The sequence below is a fragment of the Ciconia boyciana genome, chromosome 1 (genome assembly GCF_034638445.1).
Source record: "Ciconia boyciana chromosome 1, ASM3463844v1, whole genome shotgun sequence".
NCBI lineage: Eukaryota > Metazoa > Chordata > Aves > Ciconiiformes > Ciconiidae > Ciconia > Ciconia boyciana.
Genome location: NC_132934.1, coordinates 51,089,396 through 51,113,944, shown reverse-complemented (window position 1 = coordinate 51,113,944; position 24,549 = coordinate 51,089,396). Strand labels below are relative to the sequence as shown.

Here is a 24,549-nt window from a genome sequence, read left to right as displayed (position 1 = left end):
TCAGGGAAAGCTACTGAGAACCAGTGCTACTACTGAGAGCTGCTGAAAGTTCAGTGTGGGCCATCAGGCAAATAGCAGCTGATCATACAGCAGGCTCATTCAGTGGTCTCTAGCCTTCCTGAGCTAGCTGTTTGAACAGCATTCCCTGCTTATTTAGGGACAGAAAATTGTCTGAAAGCATTGTTCTGGGTGGTGCATAGCCCATAGCACTCAGCTTGCCACAAGCAGGGACATGCCTGTGGCTGCTGAGTTTGCAGGTTAAGAGGCAATACCGTTCCTTGTGTGGAGCGTTGTCCTCCTAATGTGGACACAGTGCTGGCTTCATTGCTTGAGCTCAGCATGCAGCGCCCAACTTAATGCCACAGCACTATTGAGGCCAGAACGGTGTTGAAAGTAAGAGGGGTAAGCAAGTTTAAAAAAACCCAAACACATTCAACTTAACTTAAAGCTTGAAGATTCTTACAATCTTCATTCTGAGTCTTGGAGAAGTCAATCATTTTGCCTTTCCCTCTGTGTTGTGCTTTGGCACACACTCTAACCCTACTTGTGTGTTTCAACTTCACACGATGCATGGGAGAGATTCTGATAGGAGCCAGACACAACTACGGTAAAACTCTCAAATCTGTAGAAGAGAAGGATGTGTGTTAACTGTGTGCTTGTCAGAAGTCACACAGAAAGGGGGAACAGAGTAACTGCTCACTGTCAAAACAATGTGGAAGGAAGCAGGTTCAAAAAAACAAGGCAAGAGGAGGTGGGTCTGCAGCAGGCTGAGCTCTGGCAGCATTCTCCAAGCTGGGGTGGGTATTGGAGACATAAGTGTTCCAAGGGGAGGGTGTGTGGTGTCAAGTTCAAGGAAAAGGAATCCATTCCTTGTAAGGGCATGAAGAAACTATGGCTGGGGAGGATCCTGAGCCACAAATGGTGGTAGACAGGGGGACACTTGAGGCAAATACTGACTGTCCTATTGTTACCAGTTCCTCCAGGCACTGGTGAAAATGAGGCACTGGGCTAGATGGACCTTTGGTCTGATCTGATGCAGCTGCTCTATTATTGTACAGATATTAAATACATGTCTATGCTGCAAGTATCAGGCATGAAGATAATGAAAGGAAGTAGAGAGTTAGAAATCTCATTGGTATGGGCAGCAGTTACATGGGAGAGGGCTGTACAGTGAGCTAGGGCAGTTGTGCTGGGATAAGCTCTTCAGAGGGCTCTTCCACAGGGCTAGATGAAGCTAGAGTGCAAGGGTGAGGCAAGAAGTAGGAAACATTAGATGAAACTTAAGTATTTTTTAGATGGGATTGAAGACTCTTGCACAAACACTTCTTTTGCAGTATTTGCGATGGAATGACTACATCATCCACAGGACTAATTTAGATTTTATTCTGGTATTTCTCAAATATAAAAAGTCAAAATTCTTACATCAATCTTTAAAGAAAATCCATGCAAGCAGGTCAAAATGTGTACAACTTAATTTGCCCCCCACCCCCCCATCCCCCTTCCCTTCAGTTTTCACTTCACAAACCATGTTGGTAAGTAAACCAAGTGTTTGCCTCAGTTTTTTTCACAGCACATTGTTAACAGACCAATGCTAGGCTAAGTCAGGGGTGCAGTAAGCACCAAAATAAGATTTTTCACTTTAACAGCCTCTCTGCAATACCTCAGTTTTTCTTGTGGTGTTTAAAAGCACATCCATTTAACTGAATTCTGGCTCCATGTGATTTTAAACTTTAAGGCTATTTCTATTTGATACCACCATAATCTAACTCATGATAATCTCAAAACCTAACAGCCAGGAAAAGCAGCAGTACAAACTAGACTTTTTGAAAATTGCAGATGACAACCTGTCTCTTCCCCTTCTCCTCTGGAGACCCAAATCTGGATACACTGTACAGAATTGATGGCATGAGAAAAATCCCAAATCTGCTCTGTATGAAATAGGTTTGGCCCATCTAAATAGAGATGCATGTAAAAACAAAATGCTTCTACATTTGAACTGATAGGTAACAGAAAAAACTTTAGCCTTCCTATTCTGATTTTTAGACAGACCCTTTCTGTTGGAGTTTAGTGTCAGATTTCACTAGGACTGAAGCCATACTGCTGCCTGTTTACTACAGTTGTTCCCTGTAGCATAACTGAAGTGTTCTCAATTTACCTTTACAAGTCACAGAAGATTTATCTTTGAAAGGGAGTAGAAGTCAAACTAAGCAATAGAGCTTCAATTCTGAAGGTTGCATAGAGACTGAAGAGATTTATACAATGAATGCTGTTTAAAAAAAAAAATTTCTGGCACTACTGAACAGCTCAAATGTGTGTGACCAAAAAATAACCAAAATATTTATAGGCAATCAACTCTGAGTTTGTTAGCAACAGCAATACTGTACATTTTTACATTATTATCAAATACATAATTCAAGAGTTACAAAATAAGATCATGCATTACCACTAAATCTCATACAAGCTTGGATTGGTTTCATTCCAAGAATCTGAAATGGAGACAGAAGCATTTTTTATGAATAAGAACTCAAACTCTGGATTCTTGTTTTAGCTTTCACAGATCCTATATGATCTTGTTACAAGAAAGCCTGTACAAGTTTGCTCAATTTAAAGTGTTAAAATGACTACTGAACCAAAAAGTGAGCATCAAAGTGATCAAAAAAGGGAGCTAAATGATTCACTCTTTTAAAGGCAGCTTTAGAGCCAGAGGTACCCTTACCACGCTGGGGGTATGATTTTAACAAAGATTAGCCATTCTTCAACATGCTCAACTCCACCTTCTGTTTCGCCTGGCAAAACAGTGCTTTTGATAGACCATTCAGTTGAAAGAAGTGAGCTGAGCAAATGGTGTCCCCATCTGGATTAGGTTCAGTGTAAAGTATGCATACACTGGTGTGCACTGCTGAAATCCCAACACTCCTTCCCCAGCCCCCACCTCCTGACTGAAAGGATGGCTAAGCTGCTGGCAATACTTCCACCTTTAGGTGCACCTGAACAGCGCTGTGTGTTCTTTCCAGTTCTGGAAGCGACCTGGAATGGGAGATACAGGGGTGGAAAGCAGCATCCTACCCAACATTTCAGAAGTCTTCAGCTTTGTGGCTCATGCCTCTTGTCAGTAGTATTTATGCCTCTTCAAAGAGAGCAGCATTAAGAGATCAGATCATCTGTCTCCCTAGTTTCACTGCATTTACATATGGCACAAGATTGGTATTCTAAGGAGTAACTTGTGGCAACAACATTTTCTCCTAAAAAAGTGTAACAGCACAAAAAAGTTTAATTTATAGCAGCATTTTACACAATTTGTGTTAAAAAAGTAGAAGTTAACCATTTGTGTATTGAGTAACAAAAGGTTTAAATTACATTTATTTTCCATTTTACACTCACTATTTACTAGTTGGACTATTTACAAAGGTTCAAATGTTGTGTAAGAGAATGAGCTTTACCCAGAATAAACTTCAAATGTGAGGTCACAGTCTACCTCAACCTCTGTTTTGGCTGGCTATAGAGGAGGTACAGTTGGGTTTAGATTCTAGAAAAAATTCAGAATTAGGATGTTCATATGAATTAGACTGTGTTCTTGTAGAAGAAACCACACACACACATACATAGAGAGATTAATCCTATGGTAAAAACATTAAGACCGACAGTGGATTTAGTTTTCATCTTTTTGGCTGAAAAAGAGGAGAAAATAATTAAGAACAGGGAAGTTGTCAGCTGTACCTCATTTATTCCAACTAAGTTTTTATCAAGAGGCCAGTTTTTAATTCAAGAAGCTAAAGCAATTGACGTTAAAACAGTAAAACTGAAGTATTTAAGAATTAAGTTAAAATTGGGGCTTTCGGCACACCTTCTGAATAAGACAAAGGAATATTATTTCTCCACTAGTATAAGTATCAAACCACTTGTCTCCAAGCCCAGGAGGTACCACTACTAGCTCCTGCTGGGCAAGACAGCTCAACACATGCTTGCTAATAGACACCTCTTTAACGTAAGGGTGCCCCTTGGGTAAGTCTTGCTTTCCTCAAAACATTTTTAAATTACAACAGACTGCAGGAACACTACATAAGATGCATCCCATTGAAGATTAAAGGGTTTTTTTGGAACCTGCAGTGTAATTACACCATGAACAAAACACGTATCAAAATGCTAAAAAGAAAAAAATAGGGGAAGAGGGATCTACTATGCTTTTCATGTAAGTCTTCTGACAGTTCATCAGCTGACCAAGTGATGAAACAACTATAGTGGGTAGTTTTGGTAGTTGCAAGACAAAGTTACTGTGTTCTTGCTCTAGTTACACATTACATGAAGACTGCATAGGAGAAGGCAACCTTTTGGATAACTGAGGCAAGCAGTGCTTAGTGTTGGTATCCTTTGCTCTCGACGGGCTGAACGTGATTTAGTGCTTTATTGTAGTCACACTTACGCATCTCTGCCTTCAACACACCCATTTACCCAAATACTGCTATCTTAAGATTTTAGCGCTTCATCTGTGGATACCAAAAAAGAGTTTAGTATAAGACTATTTGCTCAAGCTTTTTTCTAAGCAAGTACTCTTGCGGAACTACTTGACTAAAACTGACAAGTCTTAAGCTGAACACCACTGAGATGCATATTTTATTTTAGCAGATACGGAAATTTATATACTCAAGTTTCTTTTTTTTTTTAAAAAAATGGCCTATTAAGGCATCTTAAAAAAAATCCATATATGGCTTTGGTTTGCTGAAATACTATTTTACATTGTTAAAAAGGAAAAATGTGTTCAAATAAATTTGACGTTATGACACATTCACGTATTTCACTTAGAACTGACAGTTATACAGATGCCTACATGTGATCACAGATTTCTCCCCTTGTGATGACATGAATAAAAAGGTAATCCAAATGTTTATCTCACAGTAGAGGGCAACCCAGAAGTCTGTGCAGAAGTGACATATAAGGAGTTACTATCTGGAAGCGGGGGAACCACAGAGTTTCCATTAGTGGGTGAACAGCTCAGTTTCAGTTTTTCCAAGTACTCTGCATGAACAGGCTTGTGACACTGAAGGACCTTGATTGCATCTTCTACTTTAAACCATTCTCTTTTCCTTCCTGAATGAGTATAATCCACAAAGAAAAACAGAGTTACAAATTTGTAACAGCACCATTTGTTGATATCTGATCATTCACTTTTTCTCATTTCTTTTACTTTAGAAGTTCAAGTTGACAGGCAAAAGATACAGAGTGAAAAGACCTTGAAAGAACGGATGAACACAAGAGATTTCACTCAAGCTTACTGAAATGCAGTTCGTAATAAAGCCTTTCAGATAACTCTCTTGAAGCAGATACTGGGCAGAAGCTCATATGAATGTTCATATGCTCCAAAAGCCACACCTACTCCTTACAGAAAAGGATATTATTATTTAAATGACTTAATACTGCCTTCCTACATTGTCATGCCTAGCAGAAAACCAATCTAAAGGATGAACATGCATGCATGAAGTTACAAAGAACGGCTTGGTCTGATTTAGAAAGCAGCGTCCTATACTCAAAACATATCCATGTATGGAGTTACTCAGGTTAGCCATAAGTTTTAAAAAATAATATGCCTTATTCCAGAGATATGTTTAGATAAGTTATAGGACATATCTTAGTAAGAGAGTCCTGAGACCATCTTTCTTATACAAGTAAATTCTTTAAAATTAGAAGCCTCTGAAAATACTTACAGTATTGTTAAAAGTGGGATTAATTCTATTTTTCATTTGGTTTTACAGTGTTACAGGTACTATGCTTGAACATTATGATGACATCTCTAAACTACTTGTTTCAGACCAAGGTATGTGGCCCCACCAGGGCTGTTCATCCAGGTAGCATCCCACTGCCAGCAGCAGCCCCAGTGCTGGATGTTCCCCTCTACCCCACAGCCTGGCACTAAGCAGGAACAGACCAGTACTGTCCTTGCAGGCCCTGTACAGGCCCAGCTACAAAACCCCCCTGAAAACAATCCCACCCCTGCCAATATTGATCCTCTTCAGTAATGGACCACCGATCAATGTTGCTATACAGGGAACCTGCCACGCAGTTAAGAGGGTGCACTCCCCACAACTTGATAGTATCGGAAACAAAACATTCTCTCTCAACCTGAAAAACTGAGCACAATTTTGAAGCTACCCTTACAGTTACATGCCATTTGCTGACAGATCAATAGTGCTAAGTTTATGAATGTTAACACCCCTAAAGCACCACCTCCTGAAAAGGGCAAAGCATAACCAATCAAGGTAGGATGTCATTTTTTATACCATTTCTTAGTTAACTAAAATTTCAGCTGGACAAATACACTGAATGAACTAAGCTTTACTTTTTTTTTTTAAACTTAAGGACAAAACCAGTTAATATTTACCTAATTAAATTCAAAGTGGAAGATCAATGTTAATCTAACTAAACTGTATGACACAGACATATATATAGGAATAGACACCTCTTAAGGTCAGCACTATCACTACTGAAAAATTAGGCTAAGGTGAAAGTAAACACTAGTGATTTTTTTCCCCAGGAGAATCAGGGGAAAAAGAACCTCATTAAAACTTTCCAAATATTTTTTTTTCCAAAGACACTTTCAAAAACACCCTAGAGTATCAGACAGCAAAACATTCTACTTTTTAAGGAAAAAATAATTAATCACTATAATATTTGGCCTTAAAAAAAAATTTAGGAGCTGTATCAGCAACTAATAATGAAGTTTATTCTATCGTAATACTTAATAACGTAAGAGTAACACAGTAGGTCGGAAGCAACCCTAGTCATATGTGTACAAAAGTGTGGAAGAACAGCATCACAATTTCCAGTAATTTCAGTTTATATAACAGAATTAGTATTCCCCCCAGAATTATATGAATTGCTTCAGAAAATGAAGTAAGTTTGCTTAATACATTTTAAGTGTAGCACATGAGGACAGAGAATGGGTTTACCTATATTAACTGAATCCTCCCAGTCTTCCAGTATTTCCGTCACAGTAAGAACATAAACATATGTCCTATGCTTCCGATCCTGGTTCTGCTTGAATATTAGAAGTAGATGTTTTAATTCTCAGCAAAAAAATAACTTACAGACTTACCATAACTATAGGATTAGAAATTACTTACCTCTGAAGGATACTTGCCAGCAAAACCTGGCTTTTATTTTCACTAAATAAACATTGGTACTGAGTAGGCCCAAAAGGATGGGAAAACTGAAGTTTTATTTGAAAGAACAGCTATTCTATTTTACTAGGCTAAAAAAGACAAAAATACCAACCCAAGCAAATTTGAAGATTGTGAAGTTGGGACCAAGCTATGTTCTTGGTCATTCAGTTTAATATTAGCAGGTGTCCACTAGTACTGCCCACTACTTATCTTTTATGTATGTTGTAAGTTACCACAGTAGAGTGCATTTGCTAAAGCAGTTTCCACAACTCATGTTCCCAGATGAAAGGTTATTAAAAAAACCTTTGCAAGATGGAACCACTGCATCATGTGGCCAGATCATCTATGCAATGCTGGCTATAAAGTTTCACTCAGTGAGGCAAATTAAATAGCCTATGTTTGCAGTCATGACAAATGCAAAAATCATTACCATCTGTTCACTCGACAGGTTTGCCGTGTTCGCAGCACTAACCACCTATTTAGAAAGCACAGGCTTTTTGAACAAGGCAAGTCAAATACAGAGACTGACGGAGGTAGTCTGCTCAAGGCAGGGTTGCTGTGCTGCAGCCAGTCCACGCGCAGTCTGTGTAGACCTGACTCCCTGCTAGCTCCAAGCAGGCTAGCAGCACACTGTTAAAGGTGCTACCCAACTAACCAAACCATACCGCCCCTTGGAAAAGAACTGAGCTCCTAGAAAACCCAGGACCATCTACGATTACAACTATATTAAGAACCAAGAGATGTTATGCCCCGGGGCTCCCCTTACAGATGGTTTTATCCTTGGGCCAATAGCCATTCCTACTTAACTCTGTTTCACTACAAGTTTAATATAGTTTTAAACTGTTGTGCTTTACTAGGAAATAAAAATACTCCAAGACAGTTCTTTGTCAATATCACTATTAAATGGAGTAAATACATCTATAATATGTATCCTTTCTGCCTGTAGTCCTAGAATACAAGGACTCAGCAGCAATGTAATTTCCATCTTCTCTTAGTTCCATCCCCAGGTCACAACGTGTGGCCCCCTCAATGATACTAACAACTGTTTGTGGGGCTGTGGTGTGAAACTGAAGTGGGGCCTTGATTTAAGTTAGAAGTAACCTAGAAAAGTGCCACTCAACACAGACTTTTATCTCCTCTGGTCTAGATGGTGGTAGGGCTTCAGAAGAACATACAGCTGAATTACCAAAAAATCATCATCCCTTGCAGCCCCTGTTTTGAGGCAACAAGATGATATGTATCCTGGTTTTTTTTGGTCTGAACTGGGAAATACAGAATACTCCTGTAGGCTAACCAGCAGAGTTAAAACACAGACAAGTTTTTAATGTGTAGGACCATCCAGGTGTACTCATAAACCCAAAACAAATCAGAAAAAGGGCGAGTGCTATGAACTACAAACAGGAACTTCTCTAATTTTGTCATGGTTTCCATACTTCACAATGGGAACACCTTTAGCACTGTGTCAACTAGTCATACATGACTAAGGAATATTTCACATAGGAAATCCCTATCAGGAATACACTGCCTCTGAAAGTTGGTTTTATAATTAAACTGTGAGGATTCATAGCTAACTACTAGACTAAGGAACTTCTACTCTCACCCATCATACAGCACAACGTAATAATGCTGGATGTATTATGATCTGAAGACTCACACCTACATTTCTACAGTCTACTCCTGTCTAGAACTTGAGCAGAAGTGGGCAACGCCAACACTAAAAGAGAGTTATATCTAGCATGCATCCTTGTGCCATCAGTAGTTCAGAGTCTGATGTTTACAGTAAGAAATACAAGTTTTGAACTACGTAGTATTGCTAAAGGTTAGAGTTATCTGTTATCCAAAGCCTTAGCTTTTTTAGTGAATCAAAGCCATAATGAGATACTTCACATACAGACCTATCAGTTTAGGTGTGTGAAAGTTGATAAGTTACTTCAGCAACATCTAATCAGATAGGGAAAGTGAAAAGAGTGTCCCAAAAAAGGCAGGTGTGATATCTCAGAAATCCTAGATCTATCAATGTTGGTTTCACCTTTTCTTTTTTTTTAACTTCTAGATGTTGTCCAAGTACTAATTTAATCTTTCCAGGAAAGTTGTGAGTACTTTGAAATCTTCCTATTCAAATCTTCATGCATCATGTATCGACTAAAGGAAATCACCTGTCTAATGTAGCATTTCCAGTAGCATTGCAAAATTATAGGCAGGTAATACTTAACTTAAGTCTGATGTAGTTTATCAACTCTCACAAAAAAAAAGAATATTGTTTTTAAAAGGTAAAAGAAATAGCTCACCTCAAATATCCCAAGAAGTCTGCCTAGCTTTCCCTTTACTCCAGCCTACAAAACAAACAGGAAAAAGTGTTAACGTGCTTTTTAATTTCAAAAACTGAAGTATCAGTACCAGCCTCCTACATCAGCATACTCCTCCTTATTAGGGTTATTTAAGCAAGTGTTTTAACATAAGTTTTAATTAGACAGTGCTACCTTGCTTCTAGAGTTTCTAGTTTTGAAGTACTTAAGAGTATTAGAGCACAAAAGCTTGTCTTAATGAGTGGATCAAAGAATGCATAAATCTTTCAAGTTTTCCATCCAGACGAAAATACTGTTTTACTTACCATGTTCTTTGTGTACTGTATTTTATTAAAGAGATAAATGACATCCAATACTGAAATAATCCAGGGAAGTAGATGGGACAAGAGATAATTTAAAGTAGTATAATAATAAATCTAGAGAAGGAATCATTAAAACTCCATTGCTATTTTACACAGAAACTTAAGTCCAAGTCTTCAAAATACAATAACAAATTAAACTGTAGGTTACTGGGTGGATCTTGCAGCTTAATGACTTCATGTACGCGAGTTTTCATATAAAAGTGTAGCTTTTGGCATGTAAGCTTAAAAGCAAATTTATGTCCCCAATTCTCTACAGTTTTGAATTCTTTTTCTAGTTAGTAACATTACAAAAGGCTTTAAATTCAGACTTTTACTCCAACTTTTTAAAACAACCCCTAGGTGTATCAGCCTGTGCTTTGTAATTTTTGTCAATACAGTTAAGGTGGTTGTTATACTCTACTAAGACTCTAGGGTTTGTTTTTCCAAAATTAATATATAGTGCCTCTTCCAACAGAAGTAGTTTATGATCATCCATTTATTCTAAACAAATATCAGTCCATACGCCTGAGACATAAAAGCATATGTAGTCTACTGGTAGACAACGCCATGTTTAGATTTTTTTCGTCTTGTTGTGTAACCGGTATTTAAAATAGGGCTTCTTAGCACTAAGATGACATTTTCTAGCCTTCAGTCTTTGTTTCCAGCTTTAACCAAAGGAAGTTACTGATGTCTTATGTCTTTATATAAAGGACCATATGGATCTTAAGTTACATTTTAATGAGTAACTCTGACAGGCAACTGGGCAGGCTTTAGCAATAAGTCTAATCAAGATCTTACAAGTGAATGTTTTGTGTGTCTTTCTTTTTAAAGAAAGCAGATGGCTGGTGTTATTTATTAAGCAGTTTCGATGAAGGGAGTCTGATCGCAGCCTGTACAACTCAACAAGCATTTTGCTGATCTAGAGCAATAGCTAGACCTAAAGTTAATGCAGAACTACATACAATATTCTTCTGGTTGTGTGCTGTGATGACAGAGATACCTGTTAGAGCTAATGAAGCTGAAATACATAACCGGACCTGCTAGATAAGTGATTAGGCAGCACATTAATTATGAAAGTGACAGACCCTTATTTTGGTCTGAAAGGGTCAGCTACACCACAACAGGCACTAAAGACTGCTTGTGCTTTACACTGGGTAATGAAAAAGCATTTATTAGCCTAAAGGAACACACGCTGAAGAAATGTTTAAGTTTTACTGATCAGTCCCAATTTCGTCATCATTACAGTATCTTTTAAAAAAGAGAAGCAGAACCTAAAAGGCTACAAACTTATGCTTCTGTCCCCAATTTTTACCTTTCTTCTCATGCAGCACTATCTAGGAATCACTATATCCTTTACGATTTCTACTTTGTGGAAAACTGAACAACTAAAAAAAGCAATTTCCCATCATCCTATTCCATCAAAAGTAACAACATCAATCTGTGGGATTAGTCTTTTTTTAATACTTCAGGTGTCCAAGTGTGCAGTTTTAGCTGCACAAATTTTGTAATTTCTTCCTTTCTTCCCTAAAGTTGCAGCAAAAATTAAGATTGTTTAATATCCTTAAAGATATGGCTTCACAGCATGACAGAGAGCCCAGTACAGACTCTGCAAGTTTCTCAAACATTAAGAAAAGCTTTTCCAAGTACCAAGGAACTGCTGTAAAGGAGACTATGCTCCACCAGAGGGAGGAAAAAAATTACTCCTCCCCCTCCCCCAAAACCCCAACCAACACCCCCCAAACAAAGAAACTTTCAAGATTTTATAACTCTTTAAGAAGTCCTAGCCAAGGCCTTATTTACATTACAAAGATTTCTTAAAGGCAGGTCCATGGCAACAGGACTGTTGAAGGACAAAGAAACTCACCACCAAAAGATGCAGGAGGGCTTCTCTGAACTAAGTGGGAGTCTGACAATTAACTGATACCCAACACATGGCACAAACTCCACGACCAGGTAAGTTTATCAATACTGAATAGCTTTCATAAAGAAGCTTTTTCAACTTATTAGTATGCCATAGTCACAATGTGAATTTACCATCAATGTTACTCTAAGTGGAATTTACTTAACAGCTTCTCTATTCTTCCTCCAAGCAAATCAGTAGTTTAAACAAATACTCTTAGCTGAGTAATTCTGAATGCAACAATTAGAAGCACTCCATTACATTAAGTGTAAAAATTCCCCAAAGCTTATAACGAAGCTTTTGTGCAACCAGATGTTGCTACGTAAATATGATTACTGTCACTGATGTCTAGTTACCCTCTGGGCAAAGATATGTGCTTCCAAAACATAGCATCATTCCTGTAGACAGTAGCGTCTTTTGAAAACCTCTATATCCACAAGTACAAAAAGTAGAGCCTTATGGTTTTTCTCTGAAAGTAATATATTCAACTGAATCATCTTCATAGTTTAAAGAGTACCATCAACTTGACAGTGATTTTTTAAAGTGCTTCCACTAACAAAAATATTTCCTCCAAGTTCTTATCTTAAGGTAGTTCCTTCAAAATGTGTCAAAATTTAGTGCTAGAGGACCAAGAAATGCTTCAACTTTTTCCCCAGAAAGTGAAATAAAGTTCCCACTTTCCCAACTGTAAACTTCTAATCCAGTACACTGGTTTCTAGACTTTGAACCATTTTGTCTCTAATAAAAATATCTTTCTTCCTTTGCCCTTTATGTACCCATGGCTGTTAAAATACAGGTCTTTAAGTAAACAGAATCCTACAGGCTACCATAAGCATGTAAAACAGTCTAAACTTTGGGAGAAAAGCCTGAAAAAAACAGCATTTCTTTTGACAGACAAGCTGTTGAATTAAGTGCTACACCCCCCAAATGACTCCCTAAGGAAGTCTATGAGTACTATGGAGACAAGGTCTCAAATCTGAATTTATCCACATATTTTAGTATTAGTCTAAATCCAACCACAAGAGGGAAAACTGTCCACTTCACTGCATAATCTTTCACCGTTGGCAGCTCTAGACATACTGCAGTCTCAGATGTGCAGTCAGACTTGCCTTTTGTTTCCTGTAGATGGAGCAAGAGACATGCTGCAGTTGAATTTTTAGGCTCACAGTCTACCAGGGCAGAAAGTTGCTTAAAATCTGAAAGATTTTAGAGTTATTTTTAACTCTTAAATCTGTTGGATAGTACTTTAATGGCTACACTCCTGAAAGCACAGTGCAAGATGATTCCTGTCCTTTCTTGCATACTTTTGTGAAACCCAAAGGGTCTCACTGTACCTGACACAATCATTCAGCTGACAGCATGTTTTATTTATTTATTTTTAAAAGTATCTACCTAGTCCTAACCTGTAACACCCAAGCATTTTTCAAATATTAGACGCTCACTGGAGCAGATTCCTCTCTTTCCTGCGAGAGGTCTTAGATAACATTACTGCCATTTTCACTGTTGTAGCAGATTAACCTTCAGGATCAGCCTCTTCTTCTCAGAAGCTACATTCACACAGGTCTGGGAGGAACTGTATATTTTTTGGTAGGCGTTTCAGTATACTACTAAGTACAAACAAACCAAGAGTCTCAGTTTTTGGTGAGATGGAGGAAGAAAAGGGAGTGGGAGAGTGCTCCTTCCATTTAAGAGGCTGGACATCATCAGCTTGCCACCCTTATTATTTGTGTCATATTTCTCTTTGAATACCAGATGTGCCAACAACTCTTATTTCCATCTTTCACGCTACCCAATTAAAGACTAAGCTCCAAATTCGATAACAGAGTAGCTCCTCATTTAGATTAGTTTTAATACCTTTCTGGGATTGCTTTATACTGTAGCTTCATTTTGGTATTCTACTTCCAGGTTTGTAAAAACTTATTGTAGCTAAGGAACTTGACAGGTTATCTTAATTACTGTAACCTGTGAAATGGCAGACAAACTTAAATGAAATTCAACTAAACACTTAGTAGAGGTAAAAACCCAAATCACTAACATGAACAGAACTTAAGGATAAAAAAAAATCTGTAGTCATGCACACAGGTGGACTATGGAACAATTGCAGTGCATACAGATTTGACTACAAAGATCTTTGCTTGGGTTTTAAAACAAAGATTTTAAATACACTACTGTTGGTGGGAAAGTAAGGTATATTTAGAGCCAGTGGGCTATCATATTGTGAGCTATTAGCACTCCTACCATTAAGAAATGCCATTATAACTCCCACTATCAATTTCTTCATTTTAATAAACTAATGGAAACAGATGCTGAGTTTGTGCATGACCCGATACTGCAAACCAGTGCCACAGTGTGCCTCCTTTGAAGTTTATTCATTCACAAAACTCGTAACAGTTCACTTCACTGTACTGCAGCCAGCTTGCCAGGTGACATTGACCTTAGTATAAAAATAGAAAGGACATCCATCTCTAGAAAGGTTAGTAGGAATTTCCATGGCTCAAGTCAAAACCCTGACTACCACTCTGGCTTTTCTTTAAAAATGGTGCTTTGCAGTCTCATGGCAGCACACAAGATTCAGCCTGTAGCTTAAGAATATTTTACTTCAAGGCATGAGCTTTTAGCACTCATCAAGCTATCAAACCCCAGAAACTCTGCAGCTGTATAACAAGTGTCACCAAATGACTTTTGCTTATTAAAGCCCCTAGCCTTTGAAAAATTTTTATGCATTTGCAAGTACAGCTTGGAGCTGAACGTGGCTGGCAGTTTGTGTCTTAGTCCAGAACATCATAAAAAAAAAGCATAGCCACAGTAGTAAAAGTGAATAAAAATTGGTTTGGTTTCTGAGCAAAACGCCCCTGTGCTAGCACCACTCAACAGCTTTCTATTTGCTGGGTTCTCTTTACCTTTAGAAATAGTTTCTCTCGTGGTGTATAAACACTGATGATGTTGGCATTTGAGTCATTTACAACATGCAGCTTTTCTATCATGAAGCCTCTTACTGAAATTTTGATGACAACACATATATTCTAAGCAGCTACAGAACAGCTTAACATATAATACACTGAAAGGTAATTAAAGCATTTGCCTAAACCACATGTTTACATGTAGCTGGTTTTAAGATTTAAGATGGTGTGTGACAGCACTTGAACAAAACCTGCTCTGTGTATAAGTGAAGGAGGCTGACCTCTGTCTTCAGGATTCAAAAGAGCCTAGGGTTGCTGAGTACTGCAATTCTTGACCAGAACCACCATGATGTATGGGAAAGTCTTTTGCTTTGCCCTGAGAAAGAAATGAGGGCAAGAACAAAACTGAGCTATGGAAGGACTGCTTCACATCATAACAGCAGGTACTCCTATTTTTCATTTTCTGATTTGCTCTTTTTTTTTGCCTGCTGATGTGAAAGCATATCCAAAGGGAAAAAGATCATTCAGAAGTAACTAACATTTTGGTATCCATATGAACCAGAGAAGTTCACAGTGTCTCGGCAGTGTGCGCACTCTGACTGGGCTTTTACATTAACAGAGAAATTTGTACTAAGTTTATACTATATGATGTAGCATCCAGTAATATTCTATATGCATTCCTTAGCTATCCCAGCTTAACCTTCTCCAACGCTCATGGCCCATGCACTACACCACTGCAGAAATTTGTAAGCAGAGTTCCAGCAAAGCCAGGACTTGGAAGCGTTCCTCAGAATATCCTCAGGGCAGAACGATATGTAGTAGAAAACTAGTTATCAGCCCCCAGGTCACAACTCTCACTGCTATACTACTTTGCTACCAAGTCAGCCTGAGAGCTTTGTGTGTAGCCTGCATTCCCTGCAAGCTGAGCAGCTAGGCCACTCAGGCAGCTTTCAATAGTTGGTCAAACCCCCACAGCAACTTGGATGACATACTAACTGCAGACAGGTCCCTTCAAGATGATCCATTCTTCACCAACAAAGAAAAAACCCAAACATATGACTACAGTTCAGTCAGCTCTAGTTTGACACGGAGATGAGATTTTACTATCCCTCATCTTGGACTGTGCCTTAGGTCAGATCAGCGATTAAAACCACCAGTGTTCACAAGAACACTGAGCTAGTGGTCCTGTGCTTTTTAATCCCACCCATCAACTCGTGACAGTGGGAAGTGCCAGGACTTTTCCCAGAGGTGCTACTACTGCCTAGAAGCCTAAATCTTTGCTGACTCAAGTCTTAGAATCCTAAATCTTTGCTCCTTTCAAATGGACTGCCTTTTGGCTGCCTTCTTTACTTCTACAAATACACAAGCACTTATCTGAGTATGTCTTGTGCAGCTCAAAATTGGCTCCCCCAGCAAAACTGGACACAGAAAGTCTGGAATAGCTCTGTATCAGTGACGCTTATTTATGCTTGAACCTTGCTGCACGAAGGCTGCTAAGAGCACTGAATACTGAACTAGTCTGTTCCCCATGTAAGAGGGGAGGAGGATCACCGAATCACAGTTCACAGATGATCTCATTTTGACACCAAACAGCAGGCAGCATTTGGTGCAAGTGGTATCTACATCAAGTTCCCAAGCCTCTACAACCCAGCAGAACCAGTCTTAAGGGTAAGCAAGCTAAACAATGAGATAGCACAGCTAATAAAAAAAATCATTACACATACTAATTAGCAACAATATTAGTGTGTTTGGTGAATAGTAGTAGTCAACCTGGGATGAGAAAACTGTTTAAGACTAGCGGAAATCCTGTCGTTCACTCACTTGCCAGGATGCATCCACTTTCTGCAAAACCTTATACCTTCTATTTAAAAAGTATGATATAAAGAATTAAGAGTTGATCTGTGGTCACTTACGCATTGCATAATTTTTACCTAAATCAAGTGACTCTGATTTTTCTTGAAGTTTTATTTGGCTTACAGTTCTGGCTGTTAGATATTCAAGTAACATTTAACATTTTTAACAGTTTGCCTAGGAAAAACAAATAGCAAGTTAAAAAGCAGAATTTTGAATATGAAATTTAAGTACCATGCTAGAGTGGGAAACTGCATTAATTCATTAAGACTTAAAACTCTGTTTTGCCTAGGGGTGGGGGCAGAGATAGAAAGGCAGACTATACCTGTGGTGCTTTCTTTATAGATAAACAGCCTTAGATGTACTTAACAAGGCCTTTTTATTGTTGAATTCTCAACTACTCAGATACATCGGTTTCTAATCCGTTTAGTTTGGAATCTCCTCAAAGGTCTGTTTACTTCTCTTTCTTGTGTAGCTACACATTAATGGTTAGTTCACCTTCAGCCTGTTCTAGAAGAGCTGCAAGTCAAACATTTTCTGCACGAACGCAGAAATGCTACACTGCTATAATATGTCATCTGGCATAAAGTCACAGTTCCACTTCCAGTAAGTGTTTATAAAGGCAGACAGAAATTTAGCTATGAAATGAAAGCGTGCTGGGAAGCAAGCTAATTAGTTCACCTCACCACACTATACCCCAATTCTAACACACAGAACTGCAGTTCTTTGAATTTCACAACCATGGAAGTCTCAGTCAAATCCTGGATAAAGGAGGTAGGGTTCCCTCTTTCTTCTTGATGCCCATCTGAAGAGAGCAGCAGCAGCAAGAAGCTGGATTTTTTTGTTTTGTTTTTGTTACCTCTTCATACACCTCTCTGACAGCTGCTCCCCCTGGCTCTTCTTCTGGTTCCATTCCTCCACCTGGTACAATCCACTGATCTGGGTATCGGCTACTGCTTACCAACAGCACCTATAAATAATTGCAAATGACTGTTAAATATAGCTCACAAGTCAGGAATCTTGGTACTATGCACTTTTTTAGCAATGCACTTATTCACCTAGCCAGATGGATTATAGACTTTAGAAATGAAACATAATAGGCAACCAGGAGCTGTTAAGAAGTAAAAAAAAAAAAAAAAAAAAAAGTGAAATTATTAACATCCAGTCTTTTTAATATAACTAAGTCAAGACAATGTCATTATAATCTCCTTATACAAACACTTTCATCAGATGCTTAGACACAATGTGAAAAATACACAATACAATATGCACAGGAATGAAGACGTACAACAGAAATCTAGTAACAATATTCTCCAATACTGAGTAAGTCTTAGGGTCATACAGATGGTAAAGCATGAAAATTAAGACATTTTCATCACACAGAAGTTAAACCAATTCTTCTGGGATGACATCTTTTGGCTAAGAAACTGGACTTCTGAAAAAATTTCTAATTTTTAGTCTTAGACAAGCTTCTTTTCAGTTACAGAAGTGTTATGTTAGCATGGCATGCCTACAATATTACATAACTAAATTATAAGGAGAGTACTTCATTGGCCCTTGTCCAATTTGGTTTCTTCTAACATTTCTGTAAGAGGAAAAACTGCAACACATTGAATTTTGAATGGTTTCTAAATTTAATAACAATTTTTTTCCAAGACACTTTAATTTCACTTAATTTGACTCTGTAACCTGGTCATATGATTGATATATACCAATTTAAAACCCACTGTCTATAAGACCTGTCCATAATATTCAGAGCTGAGAAGATTTTAGTCACCTGTCCAACAAACTAGGATGCTTCGTATTTGGAGTAATTTGCAGCAGAAGTCGATGAAACTAAGACCTTGATTCATGACCACATAGAAATAAACAGTTTAACTTGTATTTGAGCCGTGTCCTGATTAGTAAGACATAGTCAATCATCTGTGTAGTAACACGCATCATATTCTAGGCAATACTTACATAAGCCCTACCCTGAAGTCAAAGGACAACTGTGGGGAGCAAAGGGACAGGGTCAGTGCTCACATCTTTAAAAGCAATTAAAAGACTAGCAACAAGAACCTCAGTCTAAAGGTTAAAGTATGGACTGGTGCCAGATGACTGAAGTGACAGTCCAGACCTCACCAACTACCTTTATGGTCTTTTAACTCATCTCCTGTTGGATTAAGCAGGAAAATGATTCCCTGATGAGGGCAACAGGGAAATGCTTATCACTTATACTATGCCCCTTTGGCACTCATGGAATTACGGTGTAGGCTGACCTACAGGAACCAGGGAGTGTAATTAAGATGACTGCATACCTTTGTGAATGCAACAATGCATGTGCATACTGACATGCACCTAGAAACGCCTTATTTGACAGGTATTTTCTTGCTGTAATGTTTATTTGCAGTCAAGATTTGTCCTATTCCAAAGGACTCTCCACTGTACTAGTTTCTCCACAATTTTTCCTATGCTAAATAAGGAACACAGCAGAGACCTCATTTAGTACAGAATCATTCTTAGCATCTGATCTAAATGTTCACATTTTCAGTCAACTCAAATATCTTATTCAGCTATCTAAAAACCTGGAAATAGTCAGCAAAGGCAACAAGGTTAGACACAAATGTGTCTCAACTTGATCTTTACAACCAAAGGTTTTAGTTTCCTAGGATCCTTTGATATTAACGAAAGATTCCCAGAGGGTACACAGCTCTACTAAATGTAGTTTTAGAAAAAGTTTTTGAACACATTAGGTGGAGCATCGATATCGCTACAAGGAGCCACCATGTCGGCAATGCTTGAAGAGCAGTTGTAAAAATCAAGTGATGAATTCACTCGTGGGATCCCAGACATAAGCACTACACATTATTTTCTGCTGATGAAACTAGCACTCACTGCAGTCATGTGGAAGCTAGCAACAATGATGAACAAAAGGAAGATTATATCACATTAAATCATTCCCAGCTTAGTAGAATGGTTTTAATCAGCATTCATTGTTTAGTTAAGACTAAACATAAAATTCTTAATTGCTACTAAGGGATAAATCAGGTTGCTGGTTCTGGCAGCGTAGCATAAAGCCAGGAATTTTTTATGCCTTTATATATAGTAGTTGACTACTACTAACCTGATCAATAGTCTATTGAGCTGGGTTTGTATATCTATTAGCTTTAAATTACCGTTTTAAAAAGCAGAAACAAATACATCTAGCAAGTAATCAACATTAAAATACATAAACTCTGGTAGACAGGCTTTACAGCTATACATACAATAAACTCCCAAGCGTTACAGCCTGGGAGTTCATTTTGGCAACTATCCAAGTCTCCACTAACCCTGGAACTGAAGCATTTTCTCAAGCACTATGCTTTATTCTCCTGTGATTTTTTTTTTTTTACAGTCTGAATCCAAGGGACCACACTAAGGTATATCTTCAGATACACAATTTTTTCCATGCAGTAACATTAACATTTGAAGCCAGTAGGGCATGAGGCATCCGTCCTGGGTTATGCTAGCAAAAATGTACTCGGTGGTAATCAATTTGTACAAAAGCCGAGAGCTGCTAGCAGTTACAAGACTGTATGGTAAGTCTGAAAAGCACTCCACATAGATTATTTCCGTTACAGTAGCAAGCAATCTTGCGCTCACTTGCACATTTTTGGTTTTGGTGTGTTGTTTTTTATTCCATGTAGTGGATGTAGTTTTCAGGTGTTTCCATCTGTAAGTGGCCAGAAGACACATCCCACAGTACCTGAATGACTAGGTGGTAAATATAAAGATCACTTAAAAATGAAGACACCAAAAAGCTGTGGTTGGTTGACAATGCACTCACATGCCAAAAGAGGTGCAAAATCAGCAGCAAAAAGCTAGCAATTCATCTTCCCTTAATATAAGATAAGCAAACCAGGACAATAGAGATCTAGGTCGCTTGGACATCCAGTCTTTTCTGAGGACGTTCATGTTCATGCAGATTACAGTAATCTACTGAAAAACAAGACTGCAGAATCTCACACATCTACATTTTTTCTGGCCTATGCACACCAAATTTTCCATCATAACCTCACTAGGCTCAGAAGAAAACAACGGAAGTACTCCCTATGCAGACAAATCTATACCCCATATCTCTGAATGCAGAGAAAGGAATGAGATTTCTTGTGCTGTATTACTTGCTAGTGATCATTGCCTTTCCCGTGTCTCTGAAAAAGCCTTACTGTTGATGACTCTTGGTCAAAAGATTTCCAAAGTACAGAGTAATGGCATCAAATCTGCTTGCCTAGTTATACTGTTAAGTTTATTTTACTCCAAAGACTAAGGTAAAGCTATTATTTTCCATAATACTGCCAAGTGAGGAAGTAAAGCTACAAAATTCAGCTAAGAGGAGAAAAAGACAATTCTTCCACTAAGTCTTACTAGCCAAGTTTTTACCTTGTTTTCAAGTCCAGGAATAGCAATGACCTTTGGGTGCAGAGAGGAAGAGAAACTGTTAGCCAGCCTACTTGTAATAAGCACCTATCGATACGCTTAACCAAGATACGGTTAACCAAAACCCCAAAGGTAATTACAGCGCATCATGGGATTGCTCACTATAAATGCCAAGCCTGCAGACAAACAACTGAAAATTTCTAGAGAAAGATGCCATGGCTTTGGCCTGTTTAGCGTTCTCCAGTCAAAAGAAACTTGTGAAACAGTTAGCAGCCATATATTCCAGAAGACTAAAACGGCAACAGCTCAGAGCAATACAAATTACAACCAAAAGCTATTCCTCTTTATATTTTTTTTCATATCAAGCACTCAAAGAGGTAGAAAATTACTTAAGGTTATACAAAATATCATCGCTTTATATCTTCCTTAACTGTAGGACATTATAGCTTACAAAAATAAATATGTTAAAAATCAGCTTACCTTAAAAGAAAAAAGTGAGGTATGCTGGTTTTGGCTGAGATAGAGTTAATTTTCTTCATAGTAGCTGGTACGGGGCTATGTTTTGGATTTGTGCTGAAAACAGTGTTGGTAACACAGGGATGTTTTAGTTACTGCTGAGCAGTGCTTACACAGAGTCAAGGCCTTGTCTGCTTCTCACCCCACCCCACCAGCGAGCAGGCTGGGGGTGCACAGGGAGTTGGGAGGGGACACGGCTGGGACAGCTGACCCCAACTGACCACAGGGATATCCCACACCATATAACGTCATGCTCAGCGTATACAGCTGGGGGAAGAAGGAAGGAGGGGACATTCAGAGTGATGGTGTTTTGTCTTCCTAAGTAACTGTTATGCATGGTGGAGCCCTGCTTTCCTGGAGATGGCTGAACACCTGCCTGCCCATGGGAAGGAGTGAATGAATTCCTTGTTTTGCTTTGCTTGCATGCACGGCTTTTACTTTACTTATAAACTGCCTTTATCTCAATCCACACGTTTTCTCACTTTTATCCTTTCTATTATCTCCCCCATCCCACCGGGAGGCAGTGAGCAAGCAGCTGTGTGGTGCTTAGTTGCCAGCTGGGGTTAAACCACGACAGTCCTTTCTAGTGCCCAACGTGGGGCTCAAAGGGTTCAAGATAACAACAGCTTTGATTGGAATGTTCTAGATTGAATTTATAGCTGTTATTGCTGTTTAGCTAAAGTGACTGTGACCTGTGGATGAGTCCACATGGGAGCAGGACATCCCGAAGCATCTGTGGCTGTGGATAAGCCCATGCCAGAGCAGGTACATCTCTAAGCACCTGTGGCTGTGGTTATGTCTGTGCTGCAGCAGGTATACCCCTGGAGAGACTGTGGCCCAAGGATAAGTCCACGCTGGAAAAGGTACACCTCAAAGCATATGTAGTTGTGGATAAGTCCATGCTGCAGCAGGTACACCCTGAAGTATCAGTAGCTATGCATTTGGTCATGCTGGAACACCTCGAAGAGTGTGGCCATGGATAAGCCCACAACAGAGCAGGTACACCCCTGGAGGGACTGCAGCCATGGGTAAGGCCATGTCAGAGTAGGTTTACTTCTGAAGGGACCGTGGCTGTGGGTAATGACATGCTGGAGCACGTATATCTCTGAAGGCATTGTGTCCCATGGAGAAAGCCATGCCGGAACAGGTGCACCTCAAAGCGACTGTGGCTGTGGATAAGTCTATGCCACAGTAGGTATACCCCTGGAGAGACTGTGGCTCACAGATAAGGCTCCACTTGGAGCAGGTACACCCCTAAGGGACTGCAGTCTGTGGATAAATCCAAGCCAGAGCAGGGACAAGGGAAGGAGTTCATTGCAATGTTAAACCCTATGGTCTGGTCCAGAGGGACCAGGAGTGGAGATTGTAACATATATACCTTTAAATTGTTGTAACCAACCTAGGATTTGTGTTGCATGTTATAGGAATTGCTATAGCAGGAACCACATGAACCAATGGTGGACAAGACGCAGTGCAAGTGCAGCAGTGACCCAACCTGAGCTGGCTTTGGTGCCCAGTAACTCCACACAACACACCGCCTCTCCTGTCCTGAGTGACCACCATAACAGACAGAGCCCAAAGGCATGGACTAAACAAACTCAGTGGACATTTTGTGGACATTTATGGACATTTTACAGACATTTCACAGGGGTGGTCCATAGACTAAGGGAATGATATCTGTGTATTGTATTAAAGGATGGGAAGGGGGGGGTGGTTAATGAGAATGTACTGGATAGTGTGAGACTTGAGCATGACATAAACAGTACGGAATAAGGGGTGGAGAATGTGCTAGTTTTGGACTTAATTTTCTTTGCAATAGCTAGTATGGGGCTATGTTTTGGATTTGTGCTGAAAACAGTGTTGATAATACAAGGATGTTTTAGTTACTGCTGAGCAGTGCTTACACAGAGTCAAGGCCTTGTCTGCTTCTCACCCCACCCCACCAGCAAGGAGGCTGGGAGTACACAAGAAGCTGGGAGGGGACACAGCTGGGACAGCTGACCCCAGTTGACCAAAGGGATATCCCATACCATATGATGTCACACTCAGCATATACAGCTGGGGGAAGGAGGAAGGGGGGGACATTCAGAGTGATGGTGTTTGTCTTCCCCAGTAACTGTTATGCATGGTGGAGCCCTGCTTTCCTGGAGATGGCTGAACACCTGCCTGCCCATGGGAAGGAGTGAATGAATTCCTTGGTTTGCTTTGCTTGCGTGTGCAGCTTTTGCTTTACCTATTAAAATGTCTTTACTTCAACCCACGAGTTTTCTCACTTTTACTCTTCTGATTCTCTCCCTCATCCCATCAGGGCAGGGGAGTGAGCAAGCAGCTGTGTGGTGCTTAGTTGCTGGCTGGGGTTAAACCATGAGACAAGGTTAAGGTTGAAACTTGGTACACAGGAGAAACAAAACCCCCACAGCTGGATTCTTTTGACTTCAGCGCACAGTAATCCACAACTTGAAGTAATGCAGCAATAGCAGCAGAAGCCACTATAAACCAACTGCAAGATGGGAATTTTTCCATAGTGGATGTATTACTTGCAAGGAAAAACCAACTTACAGTTGAAAAGGTACCACTCCAGTTCCACAAAAAGTATTTATTTGCCATTAGATATCTTTGTAAGGTCTCTACTCCCAGCCTAACCACATCTATTCCTCTTTCCCACTGCACACCCCATGTTCTCCTTTCTCATCACACCCACCAATCCACTAGCTATGTCCAACTTGCTATTTGAATTACGTGATGGAGGTAGCCAAGTTTGCCTTTTTTTAACAGTAAAACTGTCAGTTAAAAGGAACAACTTTCAAGAGGAAGGGAATCAACCCTTCGCCCCCAAAAGACCACTGAGCACGTGTGGCTCAGTTGCAAAGAACACCGCATTGCTCAGGTGTACGACTAAACACCGCACAGAGAAGGAAAGGAGAAGGCAGGTGCATGGAGGACAAAGGATTTAGCTCCCAAGCTCTACGAAGATGAGTACATGTGAACCAATTCAGAAGCTTTAAACTGGACAGAGTATAGGAAAGATGGTAAAGGCAGCAAGAAGTACCCTCTCAGGTACAAAAGAAAGTGTCAAAATGCTGTTAGAAAGAACAGATGTACTGCATGTTCTCACAGGCATCAGAAACATTAAGAGGGGAAAAAAAAATCCAACCCTATTCTCAGGAAAAAAAAAAAAAAACA

At 39.4% G+C, this 24,549-nt stretch overlaps 1 protein-coding gene across 2 annotated transcripts in view; it reads right to left on the bottom strand.

Annotated features, from left to right (window-relative positions):
* Positions 1 to 1,361: 1,361 nt before the first annotated feature.
* Positions 1,362 to 24,549, bottom strand: part of NUDT4 (nudix hydrolase 4) — a 32,840-nt gene continuing 9,652 nt past the window's right edge. The window contains exons 2-5 of one of the 2 annotated variants that reach the window (XM_072865228.1): positions 17,312 to 17,422; positions 9,443 to 9,487; positions 6,942 to 7,029; positions 1,362 to 5,085 (exon numbers count right to left, since the gene is read on the bottom strand). In XM_072865228.1, coding sequence (XP_072721329.1) covers positions 4,883 to 5,085; positions 6,942 to 7,029; positions 9,443 to 9,487; positions 17,312 to 17,422 — 447 coding nt within the window. In that variant the 3' untranslated portion in view covers positions 1,362 to 4,882. The remainder of the gene's footprint in view (positions 5,086 to 6,941; positions 7,030 to 9,442; positions 9,488 to 17,311; positions 17,423 to 24,549) is intronic. The other variant, XM_072865239.1, reaches the window with a different exon arrangement.